General features: G+C 35.4%; 1 protein-coding gene and 1 long non-coding RNA gene across 2 annotated transcripts; both read left to right on the forward strand.

Moving 5' to 3' along the window:
• Positions 1-545: 545 nt before the first annotated feature.
• Positions 546-23,549, forward strand: EMB2369 (tRNA synthetase class I (I, L, M and V) family protein). The gene is given in 21 exon segments (XM_006838045.4): positions 546-1,091; positions 4,979-5,123; positions 5,209-5,265; positions 6,997-7,116; positions 7,312-7,416; positions 7,572-7,795; positions 7,957-8,023; positions 8,155-8,309; positions 10,005-10,266; positions 10,388-10,582; positions 15,638-15,717; positions 16,589-16,651; positions 16,972-17,053; positions 20,503-20,518; positions 20,521-20,579; positions 20,654-20,755; positions 20,934-21,106; positions 21,194-21,371; positions 22,299-22,376; positions 22,701-22,832; positions 23,151-23,549. Coding segments are annotated over 21 exon segments (2,901 nt in total). The 5' UTR covers positions 546-696; the 3' UTR covers positions 23,364-23,549.
• A 1,328-nt stretch (positions 23,550-24,877) lies between these two features.
• On the forward strand, positions 24,878-26,840 carry LOC148778959 (uncharacterized). The gene is made up of 2 exons (XR_016048125.1): positions 24,878-24,987; positions 25,262-26,840. It is a non-coding gene; the product is annotated as an uncharacterized LOC148778959 (long non-coding RNA).
• The last annotated feature ends 834 nt before the right edge of the window (positions 26,841-27,674 follow it).

A 27,674-nucleotide genomic window follows, 5' to 3' on the forward strand; every position in this document is an offset into this window, starting at 1 on the left:
GGGACAAAGAAAACCATGAAAAAAGCTCTCTGAAAACTTCTATTTTTGGCCCTCGCCCTTTATCTCTAATCAAAACCCAAATCGATTACCAGATGCCTGCAAACAGGGCAACCCCCTCTCTGTCGGTACTAGCCTAGTACACAAGCCGATTAATGGGTTTTTTTTTGACAAATCAATGAAATAAAACATCTAAATAATTTACCAACATAATAAAATAACACGATAATGTTTTTCAATTAAAGTGGAAAAACTTGTATTTTTTTTCACTATGAATATTTTTTTATTTGACATCCAAACTAATCCAAAATTACATTTATAATAAAATTTAAAAACGGCTTTAATTTGATTGTTTAAGATTGGAGCCTTATACAAATTACGCCCTTACTTCAACGTACCAAAATTTCCTCTTTAAAAGTAGCCACAAGGGAGCACCAACAATGAAACCGAACCGACCATGGAATAGTACACAACCGGACCGGCGTCCAAACCAGTTCATTGTCTTGGCGCGCCGGATTTAAAAGACGTTATCCTCCAAGGCTGAATGCAAGAAGAGGCGGAGCCTGGTTGTGGAGCACCAAGCTACGTTTGCTACTCCATAGCGTGCACCGTGCGGTCGTTTTCTCCTGAAATCATTAGCTAAAATAACAGAGCTCCATTTTCTCTTCTTCCCAATCTTTGTACCTCACTTCTAGAGAGATGCGTCTTCTCTATTCTCCTTCTTTTCACGACGTTTCCAAAGGAGTCTGGCTAAAAAACGAGCCATGTAAGCTAAAATGCAGAAACCCCACTTCTTCTATGTTGGCCATTAATTGCTTGCCCCATTCTCACAGGGTTTGCTTTGGTTCTTTCTCTCTCTACGCATTTCGTTCGAGGGGACGTGTTGCTTGTGGGGTCAGAGCTCAAGAGATGCAGAAAGAGGAGGAAGAGGAAATAGAACGAGGGTCGAAGAAGCAGAAGGCATATCCTTTTGATGAAATTGAGCCTCGATGGCAGGGTTATTGGGAGGAGAATCGTACATTTAGAACACCAGATGATGATCTCGATACCTCTAAGCCTAAGTTTTATATACTGGACATGTTCCCTTATCCCAGGTAGTCAAGAGATTTTGGGGTGAATTGAGGGTTTCATGGTTGGATTAGATAAATTTCTTGCTTGAAATTTGAGTTCTGGGTTTGCTTCTAATGTTGTTGCTTAGGTTTCTAATGGTTATTGCTTTGGTTTATAGTACATACAAATGGCTATGTTGAATTCCTGTGAAGACCCCCTTGGGCTTTTAGAGATTGAATTTGTTTCCCTGTTCCACTAATCACTGTATATAATTCACTATTGACCTCCAGCCTCCCTCTCGTCTGATTTCACAACCGATTTCAGGCATTTTGTTTGTTTTAGTTTTTGTTATTTTATTTATTTTATTTATTTTTAACTTACTTGAATGTTTCTGGTCTGTGTATTTATTTGCTTATTTATTCTGATTGTTGTGCATTTTCGAGTCTAAGGCATCTCGGTTTGAATCTCCTCTTGCATTCTTTTGAGTGATCATGTTTGATAGATAGTTTTTGTTTTTTTGAGAAATGTTAACCTTTGTATAAAAAGTAGAATATATATATTGCTAGCAAAGGAATGGAATGGGTATATTCTATTTTGACGCCTGCAATGTGGGATGCCATCCGTAGAATATATACATTGCAGGCCTCAAAGTGAGACCTAGGTTTGTTGTCACAAAGGAATGGGTCTGGATTCACCCAATCCAATTCTAGTTGTGGGATCCTGCTGTTCAGAAAGTACTATTGCTTACTCTCTTTCTTACTGCGACATTGAAAGAGTGATTTACAGGGAAGGGGCATTTGATGAGACAAGAACCATGCAAGTCTTTCCTTCCTACAAAGACAAGAAATGTTATTTTAATCTACATGGAATATTCCCCTTCTGAGCCACTTGTTCTTCCCATATTAAGTCCTCCCATTCTACACAATATTTCTTGTAATTTTATAATGTTGCCTACTTGCAAATAATATTGCAAATACAATGAAGATTTGATCTGTTGGATCGGTTAACTAAAAGAAAGCCGTTCATAAGGTCAACCCTACGTTATTTTGAGCTTGAGATTGTATGGACTCGAGTGGAGCTGAGATTGGGTTTGGTCTTGATTGTTCAATGCGGAAATGAATTTTCTTACACTTTATAACTTAGGTCCAATATTATATATACCTAATTGTTTTAGGTGAGACTTCTATTTAACTTAACTTAATCTTGGTATTATGGATATCTCTCGTGAAAGGATTCCTTGGGGATTTGGGTTGAGTTTGTGCAAATCCAAATTCCATCTTGTTAAGAACTAAAGCATTAAATAGTATTCTCCTTGTTTCTAACTTATTAAATGTTCATGAGAAACTAGATAGTTTTCTTGCATCCCTTGTGCGAAAGTTGCGACCTCAACGGTTCCTCTTCATTTAGATAATAAGCTCATTGAGTGTACTATTTTGACTATTTTTTGTTTTTCTTTGGAGCTTCTCATATGCTTGTCTCATCATCATCATCACCCGGGCCTTATCCAACTATTTGGGGTTGGATATATGAATCATGTTCTGCCATTTCGCTTTATCAGGGGCCATATCTTTAATCAGAGCATAAATCACCATATCGCTTCTCACCACTTCCATCCATGTCTTTTTGGGCTTTCCCCTTGCCCTTTTTAGAGCCTTCCACTTGAACCAAATCGCCCCTCCATATTTTTGCTATTCTAGGTCGATGCTACACATGGCTAACCCACCTGAGTCTCCTTTCGCTCATCTTATAGCCTATTGAAGTCACCCGAAGTTCCCTGGGATGTGTTCGTTCGGAATTCTATCTTTTCTTGTCTCGCTACTCATCCATCACGACTTTCTCATCTCAACTACACTCATTCTATGGATCTATTGTTTCTTTATTTCCAACATTCCGTTTCATCAAGCGTGGTTGGTCTTACAACCGACCTATAAAACTTTCCCTGCAGTTTTCAATAGTATGCATCGATCACATAGGACTCTGGAAGCATATCTCCACTTCGTCCACCCAGTTCTAATTCTATGTACGGCATCTTCCTCAATCTCTTCATTCTCGTGGATTATCAACCCCGTATATCAAAAATAATATCTTTTAAGTACTTCTTAGCCATCATCTTAACTATTAGCTCATTTATATTGTTTTTATATTTTTATTACTAAACTTACATTCCATATATTCTGTCTTAGTTTGTTTAATTTTAAAGTATTTAGATTCCAAAGCATCCCTCCAAAATTCTAACTTTGTGTTGATGCCATCTCTAGTCTCATCAATCAAAATTCTGTTATTCTTGAATAAACAGACACCATAGTACCTCATTTTGTAGATGCTTAATTAACTCATTCATAACCAAAACAAAGAGATATGGTCTCGACACTAACCCCTGATGTAGGCCTACTCTCTCTGAAAACTCGCTTCTCTCAACTTGTTGTCTTCACACTAGTTTACGCTCCCTTGTACATATCGTACGCCATGTTGATATATCCTTTAGAGACTCCTTTCTTTTCCAACACCCACCAAATTTACTTCCTAGGCAATTATATGTTTTCTCTAAATCAATAAAGACCTTGTGGAGGTCTTTGTTGTTCAATTTCCTATGCAGGAAAATAGCCTCAATTATTGACCTTTCTGGTATAAAACAAATTGATTTTCTGATGCACTGATTGAATGTCTTAGTTGTTACTCAATCACTCTCTCCTACAACTTCATAATGTGGCTCAGAAGTTTGATCCCTCAATAGTGTGTAAATTCTTTGTTCTTGTAAAAAAGTACTACAATACTTTTCCGCTATTCATCTGTTATTTTCTTTGTTCTTACCATCTCGTTGAATAATGTGTTCAACTAGAACATACCGATCTCTCCCATGTACTTCCAAACCTCTATTGGTATACCTATTGGTATACCATATGGTCTTAACGCCTATCTGATCTTCATCTTTCTCAAAGCTTCTTTCACTTCATATATCATAATCCTATGACTATATTTATGACCTTTGACCTCATCTATGTCAAAGGTTCCTCTTAGCGCTGTGTTCCCATAGTGTTTGTCATTTAGCAATTTTTGAAAATAAATTCCTCTCCTTTATTTGACCTTGTCATCCTTCACGAAGGTCCTTTGATCTTCACTCTTAATATATTTAACATCATCTAGATCCCTACACTTTCTCTCTCTCATGTTAGCCCGTTTAAAGACATCTTTTTTCATCTTTTCTCGTCGCCAACTTATTGTATAGATCATCATATGCCTTTACTTTAGACTTCCTTAGTACTTTCTTAGAGTTTCCCTTAGTATTTCTATATTCTTCTAAGTATTTCTTATTTCTATTCTATTATCAAGCTTTATAACATGATCCTTTTTTTCTAATAGCTTTTTGAACCTTATCATTCCATCACCAATGTCCTTAGCTGTCTTTTCACTTTAGATTCTCCTAAAATTTCTTTTGCCACTTTCATAATATTATTAGCCATCTCATTCCATATAACATTAACTTTGTCCTCCATTTTCCTTGTTTTATTAATTTATTCTTAAGTAAGTCTATTTTCGCACTTAACTCCGCCATGGCCTTTCCCAACCTGGTCATGCTGGTCCCAAGCCCGGATAAAGGAGGAGGGTTGTGTTAGGTAAGGTGGCTAGTGTAAAACTTTGCCACATTTTTTAATGAATCCTGAACCTATGTTATATGCTCATTTTGGGGCGTTTCCTATCTGACTGAGGGTATGACCCTTGATAGCACAGAATGACAGAACTTGATTTGTGTAGCAGACTCCAAATAGTTGGATAAGGCTCGGATGATGATGATGATGATGATGAAATCTATTTTGGGAACATGCTTGTCTACCCGTGAAATAATTGCTTTGATATTATGTAGAATATTATCATATTTAAATTTGCAAATCTAGTTTATGTAATTGATTAGTTATGTCCACCAACATTATAGTGGTGCTGGACTACATGTTGGGCATCCCCTTGGCTACACTGCTACAGATATTCTTTCAAGATACAAACGCATGCAAGGTTTCAACGTTTTGCATCCGATGGGATGGGATGCATTTGGTTTGCCTGCTGAGCAATATGCTATTGAAGTATGACTTTCTTTTCTTTTTGTTTTGGTCATTTTGAACCTGTCTCATAGACCAGCACGTAACTTGTCATCCAATTAAATTTCAGACTGGGACACACCCAAAAGTCACAACACTGCAAAATATTACACGCTTCCGTTGTCAGGTGCTCTGCTTCTTTATAATCTTATGCAGTTGTTGGCATTTTTTGGCAATTTCCAATGTTATGTGCATGATTATTTCTTGTTTTGTTAGCCTAAGAAGCAAGGACATTAAGGTCCAAAGTAATGGTTTTAATGCTTCCACTATTATTTATTGCAATTGAAGTTTGGGGTCCAGAATTTCCGACCTGATACGGTATATCCTCCCCCCCCCAACACATGCATACACACATACACACCCACACATATATGTAACCCAGACCCGACCAAATCCACTAGGTCAGTTCAGGTCCGGGTCTAGGTTTGGTCTTGGACCACCCACTCATCTGGTCGGGTCACTTACCCATTTATTATTGTGTTGATTATATCTATACTGTTCATAATTTCAAAATATTAGGGGTCAGTTTTGTTGTCAAATAAAAAAACCTTCACATTGAAAAAAATTGTAAGTTTTTTTATCCTTAGTTCATAAATATAATCATCTTTTTTTATTAGTCTGCTTGACTGTTTGGATGGCGTGTGAAAATGCTAAAAAGCAGATTTTGCATTCTACCCTTCCAAAATTGTCTTGCCAATCCAAAAGATTTTCCTATATCCCTCCCATTAGTAAAAAATCAGCTTTTGTACAACTTTCTCTCTGTAAATGCTAAACACCTCAAAATATCCTGCAAAAACTCCCACCCGAAAACCCAAAAAATCAACAGACCCATGAAACCCAAAGAAACCTGCTTGAAAGTACAGACCATTACCCCTAAAACCTCCTTTGAAATAAATCGTGGTTTTAAGTTCAGCCCTTTCTATTGGAGCAACACCATTAGGTTCAGCCCTTTCTTTTAGAGAGATGACACTAAGGGGTCAAATTTACAAGGAGAAAGAAAGCCCTGATTTGCAAAGATATTTATGGATAAAAGAAAGTCCAAAACTTGAAAGAGGGCTTTTGTTATTTTTCAGAATTTGGGGTTTGTGTTATCGATGGCACAATCGGACCAAGAGAGCTCCATTAGCGGCACCACTCTAATTGGTCAATCTCTTGCAATCTAGAAGAAGCCATTGCAATCGATTCTGTTGACTGTGAAGCCTCAGAATCTTCGTTATTCAAGGTGCACCGCAGATTTGGATTCTGCAACACATGATGCGTGGTGCCACTAAACCATTAGCAACACTAGAGGAGCTTCTTAGATAGAGAGAGAGAGATTTGGGTAACAGGGTTCTACAGAGAGAGTTTGGGTTTTTTGGGTTTGCAATTAGAAAGAGAGAGTGAGAGAGTTGGGTTGTTGGGTCATGAGTAAATAGAGAGAGCTGGGTGGGGGGTTTGTACGGGTGAGAGATTTTGACTTGAATTTTTTTTTACGGTAACTTTTGTCTTGACACGGCAGTATTTTTTATTTCAATATAAAAATCTTGTTGTTGTCCAAACGGTTCAAAGTCTGTTTCACAATATTTTTGGATTGCAATCTAAAAATATTCCAATTTTGGGTACATTCAAACTGGCACTAAATGTTTCTGCTCGTCCTGCTAATATCTTTAGCCTTTATACTGTCCAATGTTTAAACTTTCCTTGCAATCTTGTGTGTTGAAAGATTTGCAGACCTATTAATTGAAATCATGAAGTTAATTTCTCAAATTTCATTCGGTTGCTCATTTTCTGAAGTTTCTTATTGGTTTTGATGAGTGTCATGTGCCCCTGCATATATTTTTTATTTCGTTTTTTTGATGTTTGATGTTTTCATTTCCAGCTTAAGTCGTTAGGTTTCTCATATGATTGGGACCGTGAATTCTCTACCACTGAACCTGAATATTACAAGTGGACTCAATGGATTTTCCTTCAATTACTAAAAAGAGGGTTTGCTTATCAGGTTCTTTGTCAATCACAATCTTTATGCTAGTAGTCTCTTTAAAGTTAATTGGTGTTAGTTCCATAATGGGAACTAGTTGTTTCCTGCTAACTGCCTATTACAATTTTTTTTTCTGCTCAGTAACTTTCTCTGAGCTGCATTTTTAGGTTGATTTCTCTGAACTGATAACTGAGATTTTGATCTTTGCATTAATAGGCAGAAGTACCAGTAAATTGGTGCCCAGCCCTTGGCACTGTTTTAGCCAACGAGGAGGTCGTAAATGGTGTTAGTGAGCGTGGAGGATATCCTGTATTCAGAAAGGTTGCTGGTTTTGTTATTTTTGGATGTCGTGAGATATCCCCATATTTTTGTTGAATTCTGTAAATGATTTGGTATATCTGTTCTCAATGTTCATAAAATACTGATTTGAATCAGATAGTTGTCTTACTCCAATAAATTTTTGCCTTGCTAAACAGCCAATGCTTCAGTGGATGCTTAAAATCACTGCATATGCTGATCGTCTTTTGAAGGATTTAGATGATCTCGACTGGCCTGAAAGCCTTAAGGAAATGCAACGTAATTGGATTGGTCGGTCAGAGGGTGCCGAGATAGAGTTTAGTATACTCAGTTCCGGAGGGCATGAAGGAGATGTGAAACTTACTGTTTATACAACAAGAACTGATACCATTTTTGGGGCAACGTACAGTGATTCATTTCTCTTGGTTATTCATACTTTCTGGAGTATTTCAAAGAAAGAAAATCCTATATCAGGCGATTATTTTCTGATAGTATGAGTTCGTTCATTTGAATTTTTTATTTCTGTTTATTTTCCTTTGATCTTTCTCCTCTTAATACTTTCAGATACATTGTTGTTGCACCTGAGCACCCTTTGTTGTCCTCAATGATCTCCGAAGATCAAAGGAAGCCAGTACGTGCATTGGCTTTTATATACATCTGACATATCCTTTTTTCATTTGCTTGTATGTCATATGATTCTCTGGAACTCTTATTTCTACTATCGCTTGTTGAGCTAGAATGGAGTCTAATTTTTAAGCACAGGTCGAAGAGTATACAGAGCTTGCATCAAGGAAAAGTGAACTTGAGAGGAGTGAGCTTCAAAAAGAAAAAACTGGGGTATTTAGTGGTTCTTATTCTAGAAATCCAGCCACTGGCGAAGCGATCCCCATATGGGTAGCAGATTATGTACTGGGGAGGTGCGTCTGAAGTATGTCTTTATACGTCTTTTCTCAGTATTTTGATTACTTGCGACCTTTATCAATTTTATTTTAATATTATTGATTTTTTTTTGTTTTGTTTTGAATTTCAGTAGTTTTATGAAATGAAAATGCTGAAAAATATGTCTCACATGAATAGATATGAGCCCCAGCAAATTTGCGTATCACTTCAGGGAAAAGAAAGAGCTGCTTCTACTTGTTTATGGTAATTCAGTATATGGACAAAAAATAATGTATGTTGAGCAGAGGGCTATGTAATTTAAGCCATGATTTTCAGCTATACTGACAAGAAATGTGCAAGAAGAGAATGTGGGACAAGATACATTTTTTATAATCATCATCATCAGAGCCTTTATCCAACTATTTGGGGTCGGCTACACGGATCCTGGTATGTTATTATGCTCTATCAAGGGCCATACCCTCAGTGAGGCCATAAATCCCCATATATTTTCTCACTACTTTCAACCATTTCTTTATGGGCCTTCTCTTTACCTTTTCTGAGCCTTCCACTTGAACCAACTCGGGCCTCTAAACAGGTTCTATACTGCTTCTCATGGCCAGCCCACCTAAGTCTACTTTATCTCATCTTATCGCATATTGAGGCCACACCTAAGTTCTCCCCAGTGGTCTAAGAATGGTGATGGCCTTAAACATTCCTTTAACCCGCAGTAAAGGAGGTGGATTGTGTTAGGTAAGTAGTCAATATAAATGCCAAAACTTTCCATAAATCCTGAATCTATATTTTTTATAATAAATTACTCAAGGTGCTGGGAGATGTTGCACTGTTGATAAAATCAGACCAGACCCTGATTTAGCAAACAATGTTGTCTGGATTGGACTGCCTGGCTCATTGGTTTGGTCTGGATCCCGTCATATTTCCATAATTATCTTATTCTTTTTGACATGAAACTGGTGTCTATATATGGATATTATTTGGCATAATGTTATAGTTATACTTGTACATTTTGGTGGTAATTTAGAATCATTATATGTACTTATACTGGGGTCAAAATATCCTTTACGTGATAATGATAAAAACACCCCTGATTGCATTAATAATTATTTTTATATATGAGGCACTTTGTATATTTATATTAATCTCTCAGGATGGGTAAGTGAGGGATGTCATGGGATTCACTCAATTTGAGTTGACCTGAATGCCCTTTCTCGAGGGCTCAGCTTCTAAACTATTTGTGCAGTTTGATATTAGATTGTTGAAACTGGACATAATATAATTTCAATTATGACAAAAATCCCTATGAGGCTAGCTGCAGGACTAAGAAAGGAGTTTGTCATTCAGCAACTGTGGTCAAAGATATCAGCATGTCTTTCTTGTTTCAGTTGCTCCCTACTTTGGCTCAAAATGCACTCTTCGTCAATGACTAATGTCAAGATCAGATGTAGCTTAATAATAATATTTCTTTCTTCACATTGTCGCTCATAGACCTCTATGGTGAATTGAAAGACGAATTTGATAAATTTATATCCTTGTCTTACATATTTTAGAGTGTTATTCTTGTTGCTGATCATATTAATGTGTTTTATAAAAAACTCAGCAATTCTGCTGGCATTCACAGGGAGGTTTCTGAAAGAAGAAAGATGGTTTTCTATGATTGCAATCTTGTATGCAAGCCTTATCATCACGATAATATCTCATGAGTTTGTTTTTGGCAGCTATGGCACTGGAGCAATAATGGCTGTGCCTGCACATGATTCTCGAGACTATGATTTTGCAGTAAAATATGATATTCCAATACGCTGGGTTGTAAACCCTGTTGATGGACAATTTTTTCCTGAAAAGCTTTACATAGGTGACGGCACCATGATAAACTCTTCTAGTTTGATGACAGGCCTTGATATTAATGGCTTGCCTGTCAAGGAAGCTGCTGCTAAAGTCATTGATTGGCTTGAGATCACTGGGCATGGGAAAAAGAAGGTGCTTGGCTTTGTAATGTTGTTGAACTTCAAGTTCGAAAAGTAAATACTTGTAGGTAGTTTACAGTTTGCAATATTTATCATGTGTTGGCTTAAGAGAAAACTAATTGGTCTTTGAGCAGGTAAACTATAAGTTGAGGGACTGGCTATTTGCTCGCCAACGATATTGGGGAGAACCGTTTCCAGTTATATTTATTGATGATTCTGCTGAAATTGTCCCGCTTCCAGAAAGTGAGCTGCCCGTTACTCTTCCTGAACTTGATGATTTTACTCCAACTGGTACAGGGGAACCCCCTTTAGCCAAAGCAGTTTCTTGGGTAAATTTTCTTATTAGTACCTCACACCGAGTTTATGGTTTCCATCATTTTGTTGTCCCTATTAGCTGGTTTCTATTGATTTCATTTTTTTACTGGGATTATCCTTTCCATGGCTAAAGCATTCGAAATCTATTCTTTAACGTTATTCATAACTATTCTTTTCACGTTAAGATTATTTTGTATAAATAACGAGGTTGTGAGAAGAGGATTTGAACCCAAGTCCTCTTATAAAGAGTATTTTAAAAGCGGGCACCCTACCCAATGCAACACTAGATATTTTGATATTTTCGCTGTGTTAATGTTTATGGAATTATGCTTTTTTTCCTTTTTTTCTTCTCTGGAAGTTTGTTCTTGGAAATCAAGACTTGTCCTCTTGATGTCAAGCATATTTGTGACAAAATTTATGTTTATACAGAAAAGACTAACTTTATTGCTTATATAGATTATTTTGGCTAAATAACTGGTTTATGTTAATTATTGTATAAAATGATTCACAAAATGTGATTATCTGCTACAAAAATGAGTCTGAGTACATACGACTTTGATGTACAAAATATGAGCAATGTACCTACAACTCTGAGCTATATATTGAAATATTGTAAACTAGCTCCTATTTGGTTTCTCCTTCTCTCTTATGGCTGTCTAGATTTTAGAATATAAAATAGTTGTAAAAGTCAATTATTTGCTCACTGTTATGTCTGATTCTGGGTGGAGATCAGTTTTTGCCTGAGCATGTATACATTATCAGTTCCTTGTCGGAAGAAATATATGCAATGAACCTAGTTTCTTGATAGAGCAATCAAGATAACTGTCTAGATATTTCCGATCAATAAACATTTCGTGGCTTATGCCTATGCATGAAGATTTCTGCCTGACTTGGCGAGAACAAAAAAAAGATGGTTTTGTTGGCTATGTGGCCTTTCAGGGCCTTAAAGCCAAGACTCTTACACTCAGTGGGAGTTAGAGAGAGGCATGATCTGGGTGCTTGGCGTACTGGGGCCCAGATTCATATATCCTGAGTATTTGAGACATTGAGAGTATGCGTTTTGAGAGTGTGAACTCTGGAGGAGGTGTGAGGGTCACCTCCCTGTCAGGACTATATTGATTAGAATGCCTCATAGTTAATGAGATAAACCAGGGCATGGGGAATCCAATCGAGAATAAGAGAACCCTAGTATTTAAAAGAGTATTCACCTTATATGGAATGGTTGACTCATGGGAAATGAGCCTGAATCCTGACACAAGACCATTCTATGATATGTGCATCCACAGTCGTATGGGGAAGCCACTCTTCTATAGTATTATCTGACTTAGAAGAGCTAATGTACATGTGCTTTGAGAGGACCCCTGTATTTGAGTAAGAACATGTTCCATAGGGGTGCACCAGTAATCCATTCAACCTTCAGTGACGGGAAGCTCTGGCTCAACGACTTTGATGTGACCAATTATGTGTCCCTACCATAGACTGTGGAGCATAGGTCCATTGGATCGACTTGAGATATTGGTAGAACGTCATTCGGGTTAGCATAATGGAAGACTTAGACACTGTTATAAGTTTAGAGATCTCATTTACCTTTGGCCCAAACTAATCTAAAATTGATGAGAAAATGTGTAATAATGTTAAAAAATCATTTGGAGAATTTTTCAAAAATTTTAAAACCAAAAATTGTTTTATTGAAATTGTTTGGTCAAAATGATGATCGAGGACGAGCCTTGGTGATGCCATGTGGGTCCCAAGTTGCCATAGGGATGCCATGTGGCACCCCACACCCCCTTGGGCACTGACATGAATGCTGACATCATGGTGGGGGGCATTGTTGTCTTTTGTTATTTAGTTATATTATGTTTATTTAAAACATTATGTTTTATAATGTTGTGACTTAAGTGAGTTATTTTTTCACATGGTGTTTTGTTCACACATGTGGTTTATTTGACATGTGTGAAGTTCTAGGATTTTGAAAGTTAATTTGATTTAATATTATTATCCACATAATTTTGTAGCATGTGGGTATATCTTATGTGGCACCACCTTATGGGCTTGACCCATGTGAAACTTTAGTGTTGTTGAAATCCTATTAGGGGTGTCATAAGATATTTTATTCATATGTATGGATATACCATATTACCTTTATGTCCATGTCCTTGTCTTTTATTGACTCTCACAAATTATTCAAAAATCATGGGCGTAAGTGTAAACATGAATTTGGACTTAATGGGAAATAATACATATAACTAAGGGCTTTAAGGTAAAATGACTATAAACCTAAGTTTTAAGGAGTGAAGACTGTCAAAAGCTCATCCATTGATCTTGGTGATAAGAAATGGATGAGTGGCTTGGATAAAAGCCTCTCATGTGCCATTGATCTAAGGCATCCCGCCTAGCACTTTTTGAAACACTGTTTCATAGAGAGAGCGAGCCCCCTTGACAAAAAGGTGGCTACCCATGAGACTATCTTCTTCCTTGAGCTTTCATTTGAAACCCTTCCATGGAGTTTTCCCTCATTTGTGTAATCCAAGCCCTTACTATTATTTCACTAAGGTATTGATTTTTCTTCTTATATTTTAGTTCCTACCTTATTTCCATTATCAAAGCTTGCTTTAATTCTTAATTTACAGTAGCTTTCTTCATTTTTGATCATGAAAACTTGATATTTGAAGAGTCTCAAAGCAATAGTGTAGTCCATACACATGGTATGTGTAGACTAGCTTGCTTACTCCATGATCTTGAGTAGTTTCAACTTGATATTCTTGATCGTATTTTTCTAAAATTTTTACTGAGAATATACAACAGATGAGATGTTTATTTCATCATATTTGAGCATATGAAATAGTCAATTGAGTTCCTTTTTGAATGTTGAAAAGTTCGTGTGGTCCCTTATAGACCACATGGTGTAGTTTCACCATGACTTCTTTATTTTGTGTAGTATCTCTCTCAAACTTTGAAGGGCTATTTTGATACATGTCTCTATCATGATTTAATCCCCATTAAGTGAAATTAAAATGATCATTTGCTTCCCATTGGATTGATCTCCTTGAGTTATTACTATCATCCGTGCGTAAAACAATGGGACAAAATTAAGTTCTCAAAAGGCCCTTTCGTGGCTCGGGCACAAGAGGTTCGAACCATGGCTTTCCCTATGTATGTTTGCATGTTAATTTGATGTATTTGCAGTTATTAAGTGATTCATGATTCGTTAAATTGAGATGTTATGTGAATATTGACATTGTTCTTTAATCTTGTGGGATGAGCTTTAATGCTATGCTTTATTACTTATGTGAATTGAAATCTCATTGGATTATTTTGATCAAATATGTGATGTGTATGAGACTTTGTAATATATGATGATGATGAAGAATGAAGATGGAATTATCATATAATTTTGATACAATGAGGAATTGCGAGTACAAGTCATGTAATATGTTGTAAAGATGTACATTGTGAGTATTTTGATATTATATTGAGTTTAATTGTATTTTTGAGTAAGGAATTTGTAAGGGACCTATTAGGGTTGATTTTTTATTATTCAAATGTGTATAAATCTTGTTTGTCGGCTGGAATATATGTATTATGGTTTTGTATTGATATATTCATGCATTTAAACCCTTGAGTTTTAATACAATGAATTTGTTTTAAAAGATTGCATTTCTTGCCCATTGGTCTTGTACCACCAACAATGCCAAACAACACTGGAAACTTTATAAATACATTGCTAGCATCCATGTTTGGAAGAAATAGTAGATGGAATTTGTTGGAAATGTATGTCAGGCTTATCTACTGGATAGCACTTGTTTGAGTTGGCCATAGGTCAACCGCCCTATGTAGTGCATGATGTGTCATTTTAGCCGGGCCAGGCATGCTCCCAGGCTGCAAAGCAACTTGCTGATTTGGGCCATATTTCTTCTCTTTTTTTACAGTGTTTCTTTTTTCTTTTCACAGTCAAGTTTTTACAATGAATTATCAATGTGAGGGATTGACTTGATTCTATGTCTGACAAATGCAGTTTGTTTACTTGATTCATCTATGTCATATTCAGAATGTTTTTTATTCATTTGAGTAAAGACTTATTATTCAGAAAAAATTATCATAGTTGGATCTTATTTTTTTTATTAATGGATATTTTGGATTTTTGGATGTTTCATTCTCTCAATAGAAATAAATTTCTATAATTTAGAATACTTCTTATGAGATTCATGTGCTTGACCTGCTTTGCTTACTTTTGTTAAACCAATGACTGACGAAGTCCTGATTTTCAAGCAAGGGATAAGATATTACTGTACGGATTGTATATATCATCAGACTTCATATATTTTCATATATACTCAGCTAGAAAATTAGGTTGAGAGGTACAATTACATGAATGTTGCTTTTGTTTCTCTTGGTCTATAAAGTTTGCTAGGGTCATGGGCCATCTATGGTGGTCTTTTTGCTTTTTCTTATGTATACACTGTTTAATTATTACTTGAATATCTACTCCATGCAGCTTTTTATTTTCTACCGTTCTTTACTATGTAGCATTCACTAAACTGTTCATATAATTTGATTTTCAATTAAGGTTCTGGTCGCACAGTCAAATTCTTGTATGGATCCCTTCATGAAAGGGTATTCCCTTGCACAAATCTAGTCTTTAGGACATTGGCAAATTTTTTCATCTGGTGCTTCACTTTGAATAGAAAGTGAGATTTGTTAGCTTAACAATTCTTTGGGTTTCCAACCTGGATGTCAATCGTCAATCATTGCGTATTTGTTTGTTTCATGATTCACTGTTCAGTAAACAAATTTTCATGCTTTAACTAAATTTTTTCCTTATTTTCGTGCTTTACTATTCCGTAAACAAATTTTAATGCTTTATTGTTTGGTAAAGAATTTTTCATGCTTTAAATAATTGTTTCCCTTATTTTGTGTTTAATTGGACGTTCAAAATACTTTAGTGTCAGTTTAATATACTGTGTTTGTTGGAAAAAAAATTAAATTTGTAATTTTACTTTCAGAAAATGTTTTGACTTGAACTTATAAAAAGATTGATTTATCTTGATGTACATTTTTCATGCTTCCAGGTCAAAACTGTTGACCCTCTATCAGGGAAACCTGCAACTCGTGAAACAAGTACAATGCCACAATGGGCTGGTTCCTGTTGGTAATAAAATTTGAATGAACTTATTTCATGATTATTCTAATTGTTCTTTCGTTTCCCTTTTGTATTCTTTCTTCTTGTATACTTAGTAAATGAGCTTTCTTCTGTAAATTTGCAATTTTTTAAAACATATCATTATTTACAATTTCTAATTTAATATTATTGCCTTAGCATCGAGTGAATTCTACCAGTCTAGTTACTTATTTCAAGAGTTGGCCATGGTAAGAATAGTGATAGGCTTTGAAATGCTCGACTATGAGTTCTATTATTGCCACTGTCATATATACTTAACTATAGGCAGTTATAGAGTGTACAGTAAGTTTCATAACAATAGAGTGAATACAGCAACTATAACCTTCTAGATACATTACAGAGCTGAACAATAGAGGAATGTCATGCATACTTATTGTATTTCTCATGCTACAGTTGGAAGAAAAACGAGTGGTGATGCCAGCGTCAAACATTGTTCTTTGCCAAAAACCTTGTTGGCACTGCAAATGGATTATTTTGTTTATTAGCTTCCAGTTGGTTGCTGATGTTGTTTACTTTGTTTTACATTCCCTGTGATTTTGAGAAATGATATATTATTCAGGAGTGGATGCAAGAGAATTCCAATTAAATAAATCAATCTTGCGAGATGGTTCATGGAATATAGACCAGTCCACCTTGTTCTTTTTGGTGGAATTGCAATTAAGTAGGAAATGAGTTAGTAACCAACCTACCCTTATACATAGGAAATAATTTTCTTCTTAATGAATGTTGAAATGAAACATTGTTGAATAGCCCTCCTGTAATAGTCAAATATACTGCAATAAAAAAGGAGAGAAATATAGTTACCTTTACTGTAACAACTTCTATGCTTTTGTATCTGCAGGTATTATCTGAGATTTATGGACCCAAAGAATTCCAAGGCTTTGGTTGATAAGTCCAAAGAAATGTGAGCATCACTTTTGATTTAGATATTTCCTTTTGGCTGTCACTTTTAACTTGTCCTTTGTTTTTTTTTTATTTTCTTGTTGACAAGGTTACACATAGGAATGGAACTTGAGACGCGGGGCTATGAAAATCTAGCCTCTACTGTCTCGACACAAGCCCATTTCCTTTTAACTTGTCCTTTGTTTTTAATCTTGTAAACTTATGATCTTTTATTTGAACAACTTGTAAAAATCACAGTTGATGCTCAAATATTGTTCATTTTTTTCAGAAATCTTTTACATATTTGGGGGTAAAACTATTTGTGGTATTTTCTTTGCATAGGTATTGGGGCCCTGTCGATATATATGTCGGTGGTGCAGAACATTCAGTTCTTCATTTGCTATATGCAAGGTTTTGGCATAAGGTTTTGCTACTTGCACTTGTTTCTTTTAATTTTTTTCGAATTTTTTTCATTGTTGATATTTTTAGGAATATATACTTCTCGTGGTTGTCTGGATTCGTATGTCATGACTTACAGCCAGCATGGATGTGTGATTTAAAATTCTTCTCATCAAAGTTTTTTCATGTCATAAAATACTGTCAATTTACTCCTCGAGTAAAACCTGACCTAGAATTAATTTGAGGACTCCAAATTTTGGAGATGTAACCTCTTCAATAAATAAAATTTCCTAATTGTACCTTCTATGTGCTTGAAAAAAATAATGTCTCGAGATTGAATATTGGCGATCCAATTTTTAGATGATGAGATCTAATTTTTTGAAAATTCAAAATTCAAATTTTTTCTTTTGAGAATAATCATCTAGTGATTCTTAGGCGGTCTCCAAAATTTCAGATCGAAAAAATCCTTCTTCTAACAGTGGGAGTAGAAGTAAACTATGCTCCTGGGAACATAGTATGCGTGTTCATTTTATTCACTTAATGTGCTTGACTGATATTCCCAAAGAATGTTTTATTCAGTCACAACAGAGACACACATAGTGAGATATGGAAATCTTGGATTGGAGTGGGAGGAAGGGAGGGAGGGAGGGAGGGAACTATTTGGTTGCCCAGAGGAATATTAACAAGTAAATGAGGAATATTATTCCCAAAGAACTTTATATGTGATCTCTTCTATTGAACAACCACAGCAGATGCACACTCACAGGGAGAGATGGATGTCGTGGATTGGGAGGGGAGGGAGAGGGTAGGGAGGGAGGGAACTATTTGGTTGTCCAGATGAATGTTAACAAATAATTTTATTCACGTAATGTGCTTGCCTGATGTTCCCATAGAACTTTTAATGTGCTCTCTATTGAACAGCCACAACAGAGACCGACTAACACGGAGAGAGAGACGGACATCTTGGATTGGCGAGGAAGGGAGAGACCATAAAGTGGAGGTTTGGGATTGAATGAAGCTGCTAGAGAGTGAGAGTGGAAATTGGGTGAAGCTGTTAGAGAGAGGAAAGTAGGAACAGCTGAAATTAGAGGTTCCCATGGCAAAAGTTAGAAAACCCATTATTGGCAATTGTTTGAGTTTCCAAAAGAGCTTTCACATGAACTCTTTATATTTTTCTCTCACTATAGATGACAAACAAGAAACCCTCTTTGTACATATAGGTTCAATGGCTTCCCATGATCACCCAAATCATAGCACCATCCCAGGAGGGCCCCCTATTTCATTTTGCGGCCCAAGATCAAAGCTCAAAGACAATGCATAGAGTTCTTTCTTGTATCTCTAGAATGTGGCAGATTGAGCACCCCCTTCATCTCTCGTACACGAGCAAATCCATCTGCAAAAGGTTGAAGTTCAAATCATCCAAGGGGCAAACTCATTTGTATATCCAGGTTCAACAGTTTCCCCTGTTGATGATCACTGAAATCACAGCACCATGCTGATAGTTCTGTAAGGCCCTCCTATTTCATTTCACTGTCTAAGATCGAAGCCCGGCGGCAATGCACAAAGGTCTTCCTCATCTCTGTAAAATGGGGTGGATTGGTTGCCCCCTCCATCTTTCTTAAATGAGCAAACCCACCTGCAAAGAAAAAGTATTTCTTTTTTCTAAAAACAGAGCATGCTCAGTTCTGTCTTCCTCTCTCTAAACATGACAGTTTCCCCCCAAATAAAAAAAAAGTTGGTGCCTAGAGCAAACTTGTTTTATCTTTATCTCTCTAAATAAAGTGGGTGCCCAAAAAAATGCCCTTCTCTCTTGAAAAAACAATTGAACTTTGAAACCTTCCTCTCTCGCTCCAAAAGAATAGAGCAGTTTGGTGCTTTCTCTCTCTCTCTCTCTCTCTTGTTGTCAGGGGAAAACCCAAGGAAGGATGGCGAAGGCTGCCGAAAGTTGGAGCAGTCCTTTGGAGCTTGTTGGAGAGCAGGTGAACCTTGGGAGTGGCAAATTTGTCAGGTAAGAAAAGGAAGCTAAGGAAGGATGGAGAAGGCTGTTGAAAGTCGGAGCAGGCCTTCTTTGGAGCTTGTTGAGGGTGGGAGGGAAGGAGAGAAGGAGGCAGGGGGGGGGAGGGTGAGGGGGAAAAAGGATGACCCAATGGAAAGAAGCAAAAAAGCCTCTTTCATCCAAAATAATCGTGTTTGACTAGAAATTTTTGGATGTTGTTTTTTAGGCTACAGTTGTAGTAATTATTTGGATTTCCATCCAAAAAAAATTTGTTTTCCAGATTGCTTTCAAGCATTTTGTGGGGTTTTTCAGCTGATCATCCTAAGAGACGCGGACTTTGGGTATATCCGAACTGGCCCTCAACTTCAATGCTGCAGTTTGCTAGCTAGGAAACTTTACATGTTCTTTTGGATAGGATTAGCAGCAAGCATTTAAACCAGAAGAGAAATGTTTCCCTTCATTGGAAATAGTGATTTGTACCACAATGGGAAAGCTTACCTATTCCCCTTATGCATCACCGGGATGAGTTATTTTGACAGGTGTATATAGTGCCTGCATGAAAGGCATCCTACAAAACAATATTAACGGGCACTTCGTCCTGATTCTGAAACATCAATATTCAAATTTAACGCTTGGAAGCATGACGTGTATTTCGAAAAGATGTCTTGACTTGACATCAGACACCATGAGCTTCAGTCCTTACATGACCCTCATCTAGGAAGTTGAAATCAATGTCAATGTCAATGTCTTCTGCATTCTTGTGCGAAAAAAATGTACCTTGTAGATCCCCACCATTTGTGATACCAACATTTCATGAGGAGCGAAAAAAATGTACCTTGTAGATCCCCACCATTATTGATACCAACATTTCAAGAGGAGCCTTGAAAAATGCTTTGTTTTCCTTGTAAAATTTATGTGAAGATATCAGCCAATTAGCCCACGTTGATGTCATGTACTTGGCATTTTCTCTCTTGAAAAGACCTTTTCATATATGAAATGTTAATGATTTGTAACTATGTAGTTGCATGATACTCAGACTGGCCATCCACCTTATGTAGTCATCAATGGATGGTGGAGGTGAGCAGCTGTTACTTTTTATAAGCAAAGATGAACTTAAAGGGGGACGGCGGCTCTCTTGCAGTCTGTTGATGAGCTTGGGCAGTGGATGTCCTGTCTGAGTGCTCTTCACTATACTCACTGCGACTTTAGTGCTTATTTATGCAAATATTTGTTCTATGAAGTTCTGTAGTGGAAATGGAAGCACAAATGAATTAGTCATCTACGCCTATTAGTGACATCTTTCCGTGTTTTAATGGGGATGTGATTATTTCCTTGTTATCATGTTATAGGAGCCAAATTGTAGTGTCGCTGGCTTAGTTGATGCATCAAAGGACCATATGCCTTTAGATTTTTTAATGCCTTCAGTTCCCTTTACTTTACCTTTGAGGTTTACAAAGCAACATTTCATTCCTTTCCAGGTCCTCTATGATATGGGTTTGTTTCAACAAAAGAGCCTTTCCAGTGTCTTATTAATCAGGGGATAATACTTGGAGAAGTAAGTATTGAGTTGTCTGTTTGTGCCCATTTTTGTTAAATCACCATTTATGTTTCTAATGGTTCAAGTGACAGGTTGAATATACTGCTTATAGAGACCAGAAAGGAAGATTAATATCTGCTGACAATGTTAAGGATACGAATGAGTATCACCATGAAAGAATACCTGAGGAGAAAGTATGCTAAACTATCTGTGGAAATTATTTTTTTGCACATTACTAACCTATAAAACCATTAGTAGTTTTGTTTTTCACTACAACATCATACTATGAATGCCCTTGTTATCAAATTTTATTGTTTATAATATTCTCTTACTGTTCAAAGTAAAGGAACACTCAATCCTCTTGTGCAATAGGTGCTGAAATCCAGTGACTCTTAGCTGCTTAAAGAGGACCCCAGCATCCGTTTAAGTGCAAGGGCATATCAGTTGAGCAAAAGCCGGGGAAATGTAATCAATCCAGATGATATTGTTACTGAATATGGAGCGGACTCTCTTCGTCTATATGAAATGTTTATGGGACCTTTGAGGTAGACTCCTACTGGAAAATCAGTTTCTTCGTGTAATTTATCTGCATTTTGTTATTTCATTCATAATTTCTTCTTATGTTATTGTAGGGATGTAAAAACATGGAATACCCGTAGTATTGAAGGTGTCTATAGATTCTTAGGCAGGACATGGAGGTTGATTGTGGGTGCTCCTTTGACCAATGGATCATACATAGATGGAACTGTTACAGTTGATGAAGAACCTAGTCAAGAGCAACTTCAAGCTCTCCACAGATGCATTAACAAGGTTAACTATTTTCTCTGCAATTAACTCAGCTTCTTACAATGTTTATTTGGTTTCGAATAGAAGAAAATGTATGTATGGGGCTGCATATTTCATAGTAAAATGAAAATATTCGAAGTTAATCTTAGCCTTATGTGAGTGTTTGGGTGGCTGTTGAGTCACACAGACCTCAAACAAAATCCAAACCGTGTTTGCCACGGCCTTTATCTGACTATGCAAGCCCAAGCTTCGGTGAACTCAAAACTGCGAAACATTGTAGGGTGATTTAGGAATGACTCAGGAACCTCCTACTGCTCAAATTTCATACAATGTGGACACAGATGAAAGAGTTTAACTGAGGTTTTCCGCAATCTATTTAGTTGGCCTTAGCCGCCAGGAACTATCCAAGTGGGCCTTAATGATATCAGTTTTGGTTAAAATTTGGAGTGATCAAAGAATGATTGAAAAAACATGCTGTCCAAATTTCATATGGTTTCGGTAACTTTTGGTGAATTTTCCAGCATTAGCTGCAGTCACATTCTTGAAACTATGCCAGATGGTGGCGAACTTTGAATGGCTGTTCCATTGATGTCAGATTGAGCTGAAAATTTGAGGATTGATTAGGGAAGGTCTATGTCCCATTAATAAAAGCTTTTGATCATATGTGTTTGAGGTTGTAATTTATTTTTCTGAGTGCATTCAAATTCGCGTGTTTTATTAATTTTCCATTGGATTCCGTATTCTGATATGGTACACTTTGATACACACAGTAAGTGCATGCTTGTATGATTCTCTGGGGAACTATCTTGTAATTCAATAGATTCCAATGGTTTTATTATCTGAATTAGTGTTTGTCATCATGACTGAATATAATTACCTTGTCAATGCCTAATCTCTAAATCTCATTATCTATTTATTTATTTTGTGCTGAGGATTTGTTTTCATTTGTAGGTGCCAGAGGAAATAGAGCGAACACGGTTCAATACAGGAATTTCTGCAATGATGGAGTTCATCAACGTTGCAAACAAGGTCTTTTGTTTCCTGTATTACCTCTCACATACCCTTAGGATATAGGTTTGCGGCTGATTTTGATTTTTTCGTTTAATCTATGTTTCTGGACCATAATCACTATTAGGAAAATATGATGGTAAATGATTTAAGTTGTTTCAACTTCAAACATCTTTTTTGCCTATTTGTGTATGTGTTTGTGTATCTGTGAGCCGTTACAAGCATATGCATCGAGGTCGTTTCCATTTCCTAAACCATATAAATCATGTGATATTTAGTTTCTTATACTAGTTTATGTAACATTTTTCTTGCTGTCATCTAATGTGTTCTGCTCCTTACCCTTAGTGGGAAAAGCGTCCTAAATCAGTTATGGAAGCCTTTGTTTTGTTGCTTTCACCATTTGCGCCTCACATGGCAGAGGAGCTATGGAATCGCCTTGGGCACACCTACTCTTTGGCTTATGAGAAATGGCCTGAGGTATGTACTTAATCATTATAAGTTACTGTTTTCTAATGTGAATGTATGTATGCATTCATGCATTAATGTATGCGAAAGTATATTATAATACACTGGATGGTGTAAATGCATGATTTCATTGGTTCATGACTGTCCTTAAAATGGTGGATGGTGGTGGAGGGAGTGGAGTCGACTATCCGGGTCATGTCCTGTTCTGGTGGATTCCACTCTCTCAATTGTCATCAGACAGAGTGATGAACCAATGTGCTGTGATTTTACTTTTCCATTGGATTGTTTTGATGGGAATTCTTGTTGCTTGATCTAACTCCTCGGATGCAGGCCAAGGAGAAGTACTTGAAAGATAGTCTGATTGTGCTTCCTGTTCAAATCAACGGAAAAACGAGGGGATCGATAAAGGTTGGAGAAGCGGCAACTGAAGATGAGGCATTTAGGTTAGCAACCAATGAGCAGAAGTTATCCAAATATTTGGTAGGGAAGACAATAAAGAGGAAAGTCTATGTTCCTTCCAGAATTTTGAATATCATATTGTAATTTGAATTTGTAGCTGGTTGATGTTTCTTTGTTTCAATTTAATCTGGGTAAGCTTCTAACTCATGGAAGCCTATCTCACATGATCTTATAAGCCATTTATTGTATATTATTCCAACACTGGGGATCATGTGTATATCTGTTTGAGCTTCCTAGTTCCTAGTGGAAAGTTAGGGCACTATTGTTCAATGGTATGTTTGGCCTAGTTTAGTAGTTCCTATCAATACGGTTGAGAGCATGGTTAAGCATTTAAATTTTATCTTTTATCTTTTTACATATATAGGGTTGAGAGCATGTTTAAGCATTTAAAATTTATCTTTTTTCTTTTTACATATATAGGGTTGAGAGCATGTTTAAGCATTTAAATTTTATCTTTTTCCTTTTTATATATATAGGGATGAGATGAAATTTTTGGTGTCCAGTTTTAAAAAATAAAGTAACCAAAATACCCTAAAAACTTTGAGGAAGTATTTGAGTTATTTTATTTTGCTCGAATTATTTTTTTATATTTTTCATAGATATGAAGTGCACAAACTGTCCAAATTTCATTTGGTTTTAGTTTTGAAAAATAAAAATAAAAAAGTATAGGAAACAAAGTAAAAGTCCAGGGATTAAAAAATCACTGAGTCAAGCCGAACTCGTCAGGTTTGGCTCGGGAATCGCTACCAAATGCGTTGAATCGGCCCAAAAAATGAGAATCACCCGTGTCTAGAGAGAACCGGGCGATTCTCAATAGTAGACTCGTGATTTTTTTCGAGTCCCAATAGAATAATCACAAGTTACCTGCAAGAACATGGGAAGAACAGTTTTCTTGACGAGATTTTGATTTTTTTTGTCTTTTTTTGATCCCAATAGAATAATCGTGAGTTACCTGGAAGAACATGAGAAGAACCGTTTTCTTGACGGGATTTCGATTTTTTTTGTCTCTTTTTGATCGATTTCAAAGCTTTCAGCTTTATGAATGAATATAACAGGCTTTAATTCAAATTTGGAATCATTTTCACTCAATAAAAGGAATAAAAAACCACTGTTTTTTATCAAGAAATTTTGTTCACATAGTGAGTTTTAGGGTTTCTGCCATTTTCACGATTTCAATCGAATTAAATCTTCATTTTTGTAAAATTTCAGGTTGAGTGATTGTAAGAGTGTTGGTCACAATTTTGTGTTTATAATTTGTGATTATCTTGGAGGAATACATATCAATTTTGAGTTTGAAAGCACAGATGCACGAAGAACAGGCAAAAACTCAAGTTTTTTTTTTTTTTTTCCCATGCGATCAAATCCACTCAATATTTTAGAAATCATGTATTAAATTTATAGGGTTTTGATTCTTTGTAGTGTTGTTTATCATTAGATGTATTCAATTTGATTATATTTATCCAATTTGCGTTGGATTTTATAGAAAATAAGAGTGATGTCTGTACACAAAACAGTGGATTGTTTTTTTTTTTTTTTTTTTTTTTCGCCATTTTCACGATTTCAATTGAATTAAATCTTCATTTTTTGTAAAATTTCAGGCTGAGTGATTGTAAGAGTGTTGGTCACAATTTTGTGTTTATGATTTGTGATTATCTTGGAGGAATACATATCAATTTCGAGTTTGAAGGCACGGATGCACGAAGAACAGGTGAAAACTCAGGTTTTTTTTTTTTTTCCCCATGCGAACAAATCCAGTCAATATTTTAGAAATCGTGTATTAAATTTATAGGGTTTTGATTCTTTGTAGTGTTGTTTATCATTAGATATATTCAATTTGATTATATTTATCCAATTTGAGTTGGATTTTATAGAAAATAAGAGTGATGTCTGTACACAAAACAGTGGACTGATTTTTGTTTTTTTTTTTCCGCCATTTTCACGATTTCAATCAAAATAAAGCTTCATTTTTTGTAAAATTTCAGGCTGAGTGATTGTAAGAGTGTTGGTCACAAATTTGTATTCATAATTTGTGATTATCTTGGAGGAATACATATCAATTTTGAGTTTGAAGGTACGGATGCACGAAGAACAGGTAAAAACTCTGGTTTTTTTTTCCCATGCGATCAAATCCAGTCAATATTTTAGAAATCATGTATTAAATTTATATGGTTTTGATTCTTTGTAGTGTTGTTTATCATTAGATATATTAAATTTGATTATATTTATCCAATTTGAGTCGGATTTTATAGAAAATAAGAGTGATGTTTGTACACAAAACAGTGGACTGTTTTTTGTTTTTGTTTTCCTCTATTTTCACAAATTCAGTAAATATTTTGCAAAGAATGTGTTAAATTTATAGGGTTTTGATTCGTTATAGTGTTGGTTATCATCTCATGTATTCAATTTTATTTGATTTATTCAATTTGAGATTGATTTTTGAGATTGAATGATTGATGTCTGTGAAGAACTGCGTTTTTTTTTTTCCCCTCAATTTAATCGAAAATTAAAACATTATAATTAAAACATGTATTAAATTTGATGTAATTTATTCGATTTGAGGTGGATTTTTGAGTTGGAATGACTAATGTTAGGTTGGTCTGTGAAGAACTGGGTTTTTTGTTTTTTTGTTTTTATTCGTTATCAATTTTTTTGAGAAATCGTGATTTTTCGAAAAATTGTTTTTGATTATCATGAGGAATTAAACAATTTTTTTAATTTTTATTGTTAAATTTCTAGTTTAAAAAATTGCATGTTGACAAATTATTTATTCAAAAAAATAGATGTTATTATATTTTTAATGCAAAACCGTATTTTTTAATTTGTTGTTAATGCAAAAAAATACATTAACAAATACATGCTGTTAAACTGTATTATATTTTTAATGCAGTTTTGCATTAAAAAAGTATTTTTAATTTTTTAAAATTTTAATACAAAAAATACATTTTGTTAAACTGTATTATCATGAGGAATCAAAGTGAATATCATTGTAAAATAATCGTGGCATGTTGTTATATTTTTAATGCAAAACTGTATTTTTTAATTTGTTGTTAATGCAAAAAAATAGATGTTGTTAAACTGTATTAAAAATTTAATTATGTTTTGAATTTAAAAAGTATTTTTAATTTTTTAAAATTTTAATGCAAAAAATACATGTTGTTAAATTGTATTATCATGAGGAATTAAAGTGAATATCATTGTACAATATCATGTATGATAATTATATTAGCTTGCAATTATCAATTTTATTATTAAATTTTTAATGTAAAAAAATGTATGTTCTTGATAATTGAGTTGTAAGCATGTTTGAAGCTTGCTTTTTTTATGATATTATCTTGCATATTTGTAATTGAGATGTATGAATATTTGGCATGTGTGACTTATACAGACTTTTTCTTATCTATAGTGTTGCATAAATATTTTTTTTTTCTCTGTAGGAACTAATTCATATTTGTCCAAATGAAGATTTGTGACAAGTGCATATGTATTGGCATTGTGAATTACTATACCATTGTAAATATATTTTTTATTGATACTATATCAATGTAAATTTATTGTTCTTTATGTAGTGGCTGATATAGGCTATTTTTATCTATAATGTTGCATAAATAAATTATTTTTTCTCGTAGGAATTAAAATATTTTTGTAAATAGAAATATTTTGCATTAACTAATAAATATAACTTCATGAACTACCCATACATATTATCACTACACGTGGTGATTATTTTTCAGGTTCAACTGTCAGGTTAATTTTTAACCTTTTACATTTTAAAGTTGAAGCATGGCAAGATCTGCAGAAGACCCTGCATGGAAACATGGGGTTAGACTTGACCCCAACAAAAAAGACAAAATTATTTGTAATTACTGCAAAAAAGTGATAAGTAGTGGGGTACATAAGTTCAAGCAACACTTGGCAGGGGTTAAGAGAAATGTTTCTGCGTGCAATAGTGTCTCTAATAATGTAAGAAAGCAGATGACAACATTTCTCAAAGCTACTAAAGGAAAAAAAATTGCAAGGCAGATGATGGATGCAATATAATAATGACTTGAAGATGGCTACAAAAATGAGTTTACATGAAACATACCAGAGGGAATGCGGGTTTAGAATGCCAGGTGGTTATGACATGGTCATGCATGGTGGGCCTAGCTCAGACATGCATGGTGGGTCTAGCTCAGACATGCATGGCGGGCCCAGCTCGAGTATGTATGGCGGGCCCAGCTCAAATATGTATGGAGGGGTTGGTGGCAATAAGTATCAAGAAGAATCAGACGTTGAAAAAATTGTTTCTAGGTTACCTAGGAGTGCCAGTATTGCAGGTCATGGTCTTGTAGACCCATTTCTCTCAAAGCCTAAGTCACAACAGATGACCTTAAAAGGTATGGTTAATGTACAAAA

This window comes from Amborella trichopoda, chromosome 13 (assembly GCF_054954075.1).
Source record: "Amborella trichopoda isolate Santa Cruz 75 chromosome 13, AtrichopodaSantaCruz75HAP2 v2.0, whole genome shotgun sequence".
NCBI lineage: Eukaryota > Viridiplantae > Streptophyta > Magnoliopsida > Amborellales > Amborellaceae > Amborella > Amborella trichopoda.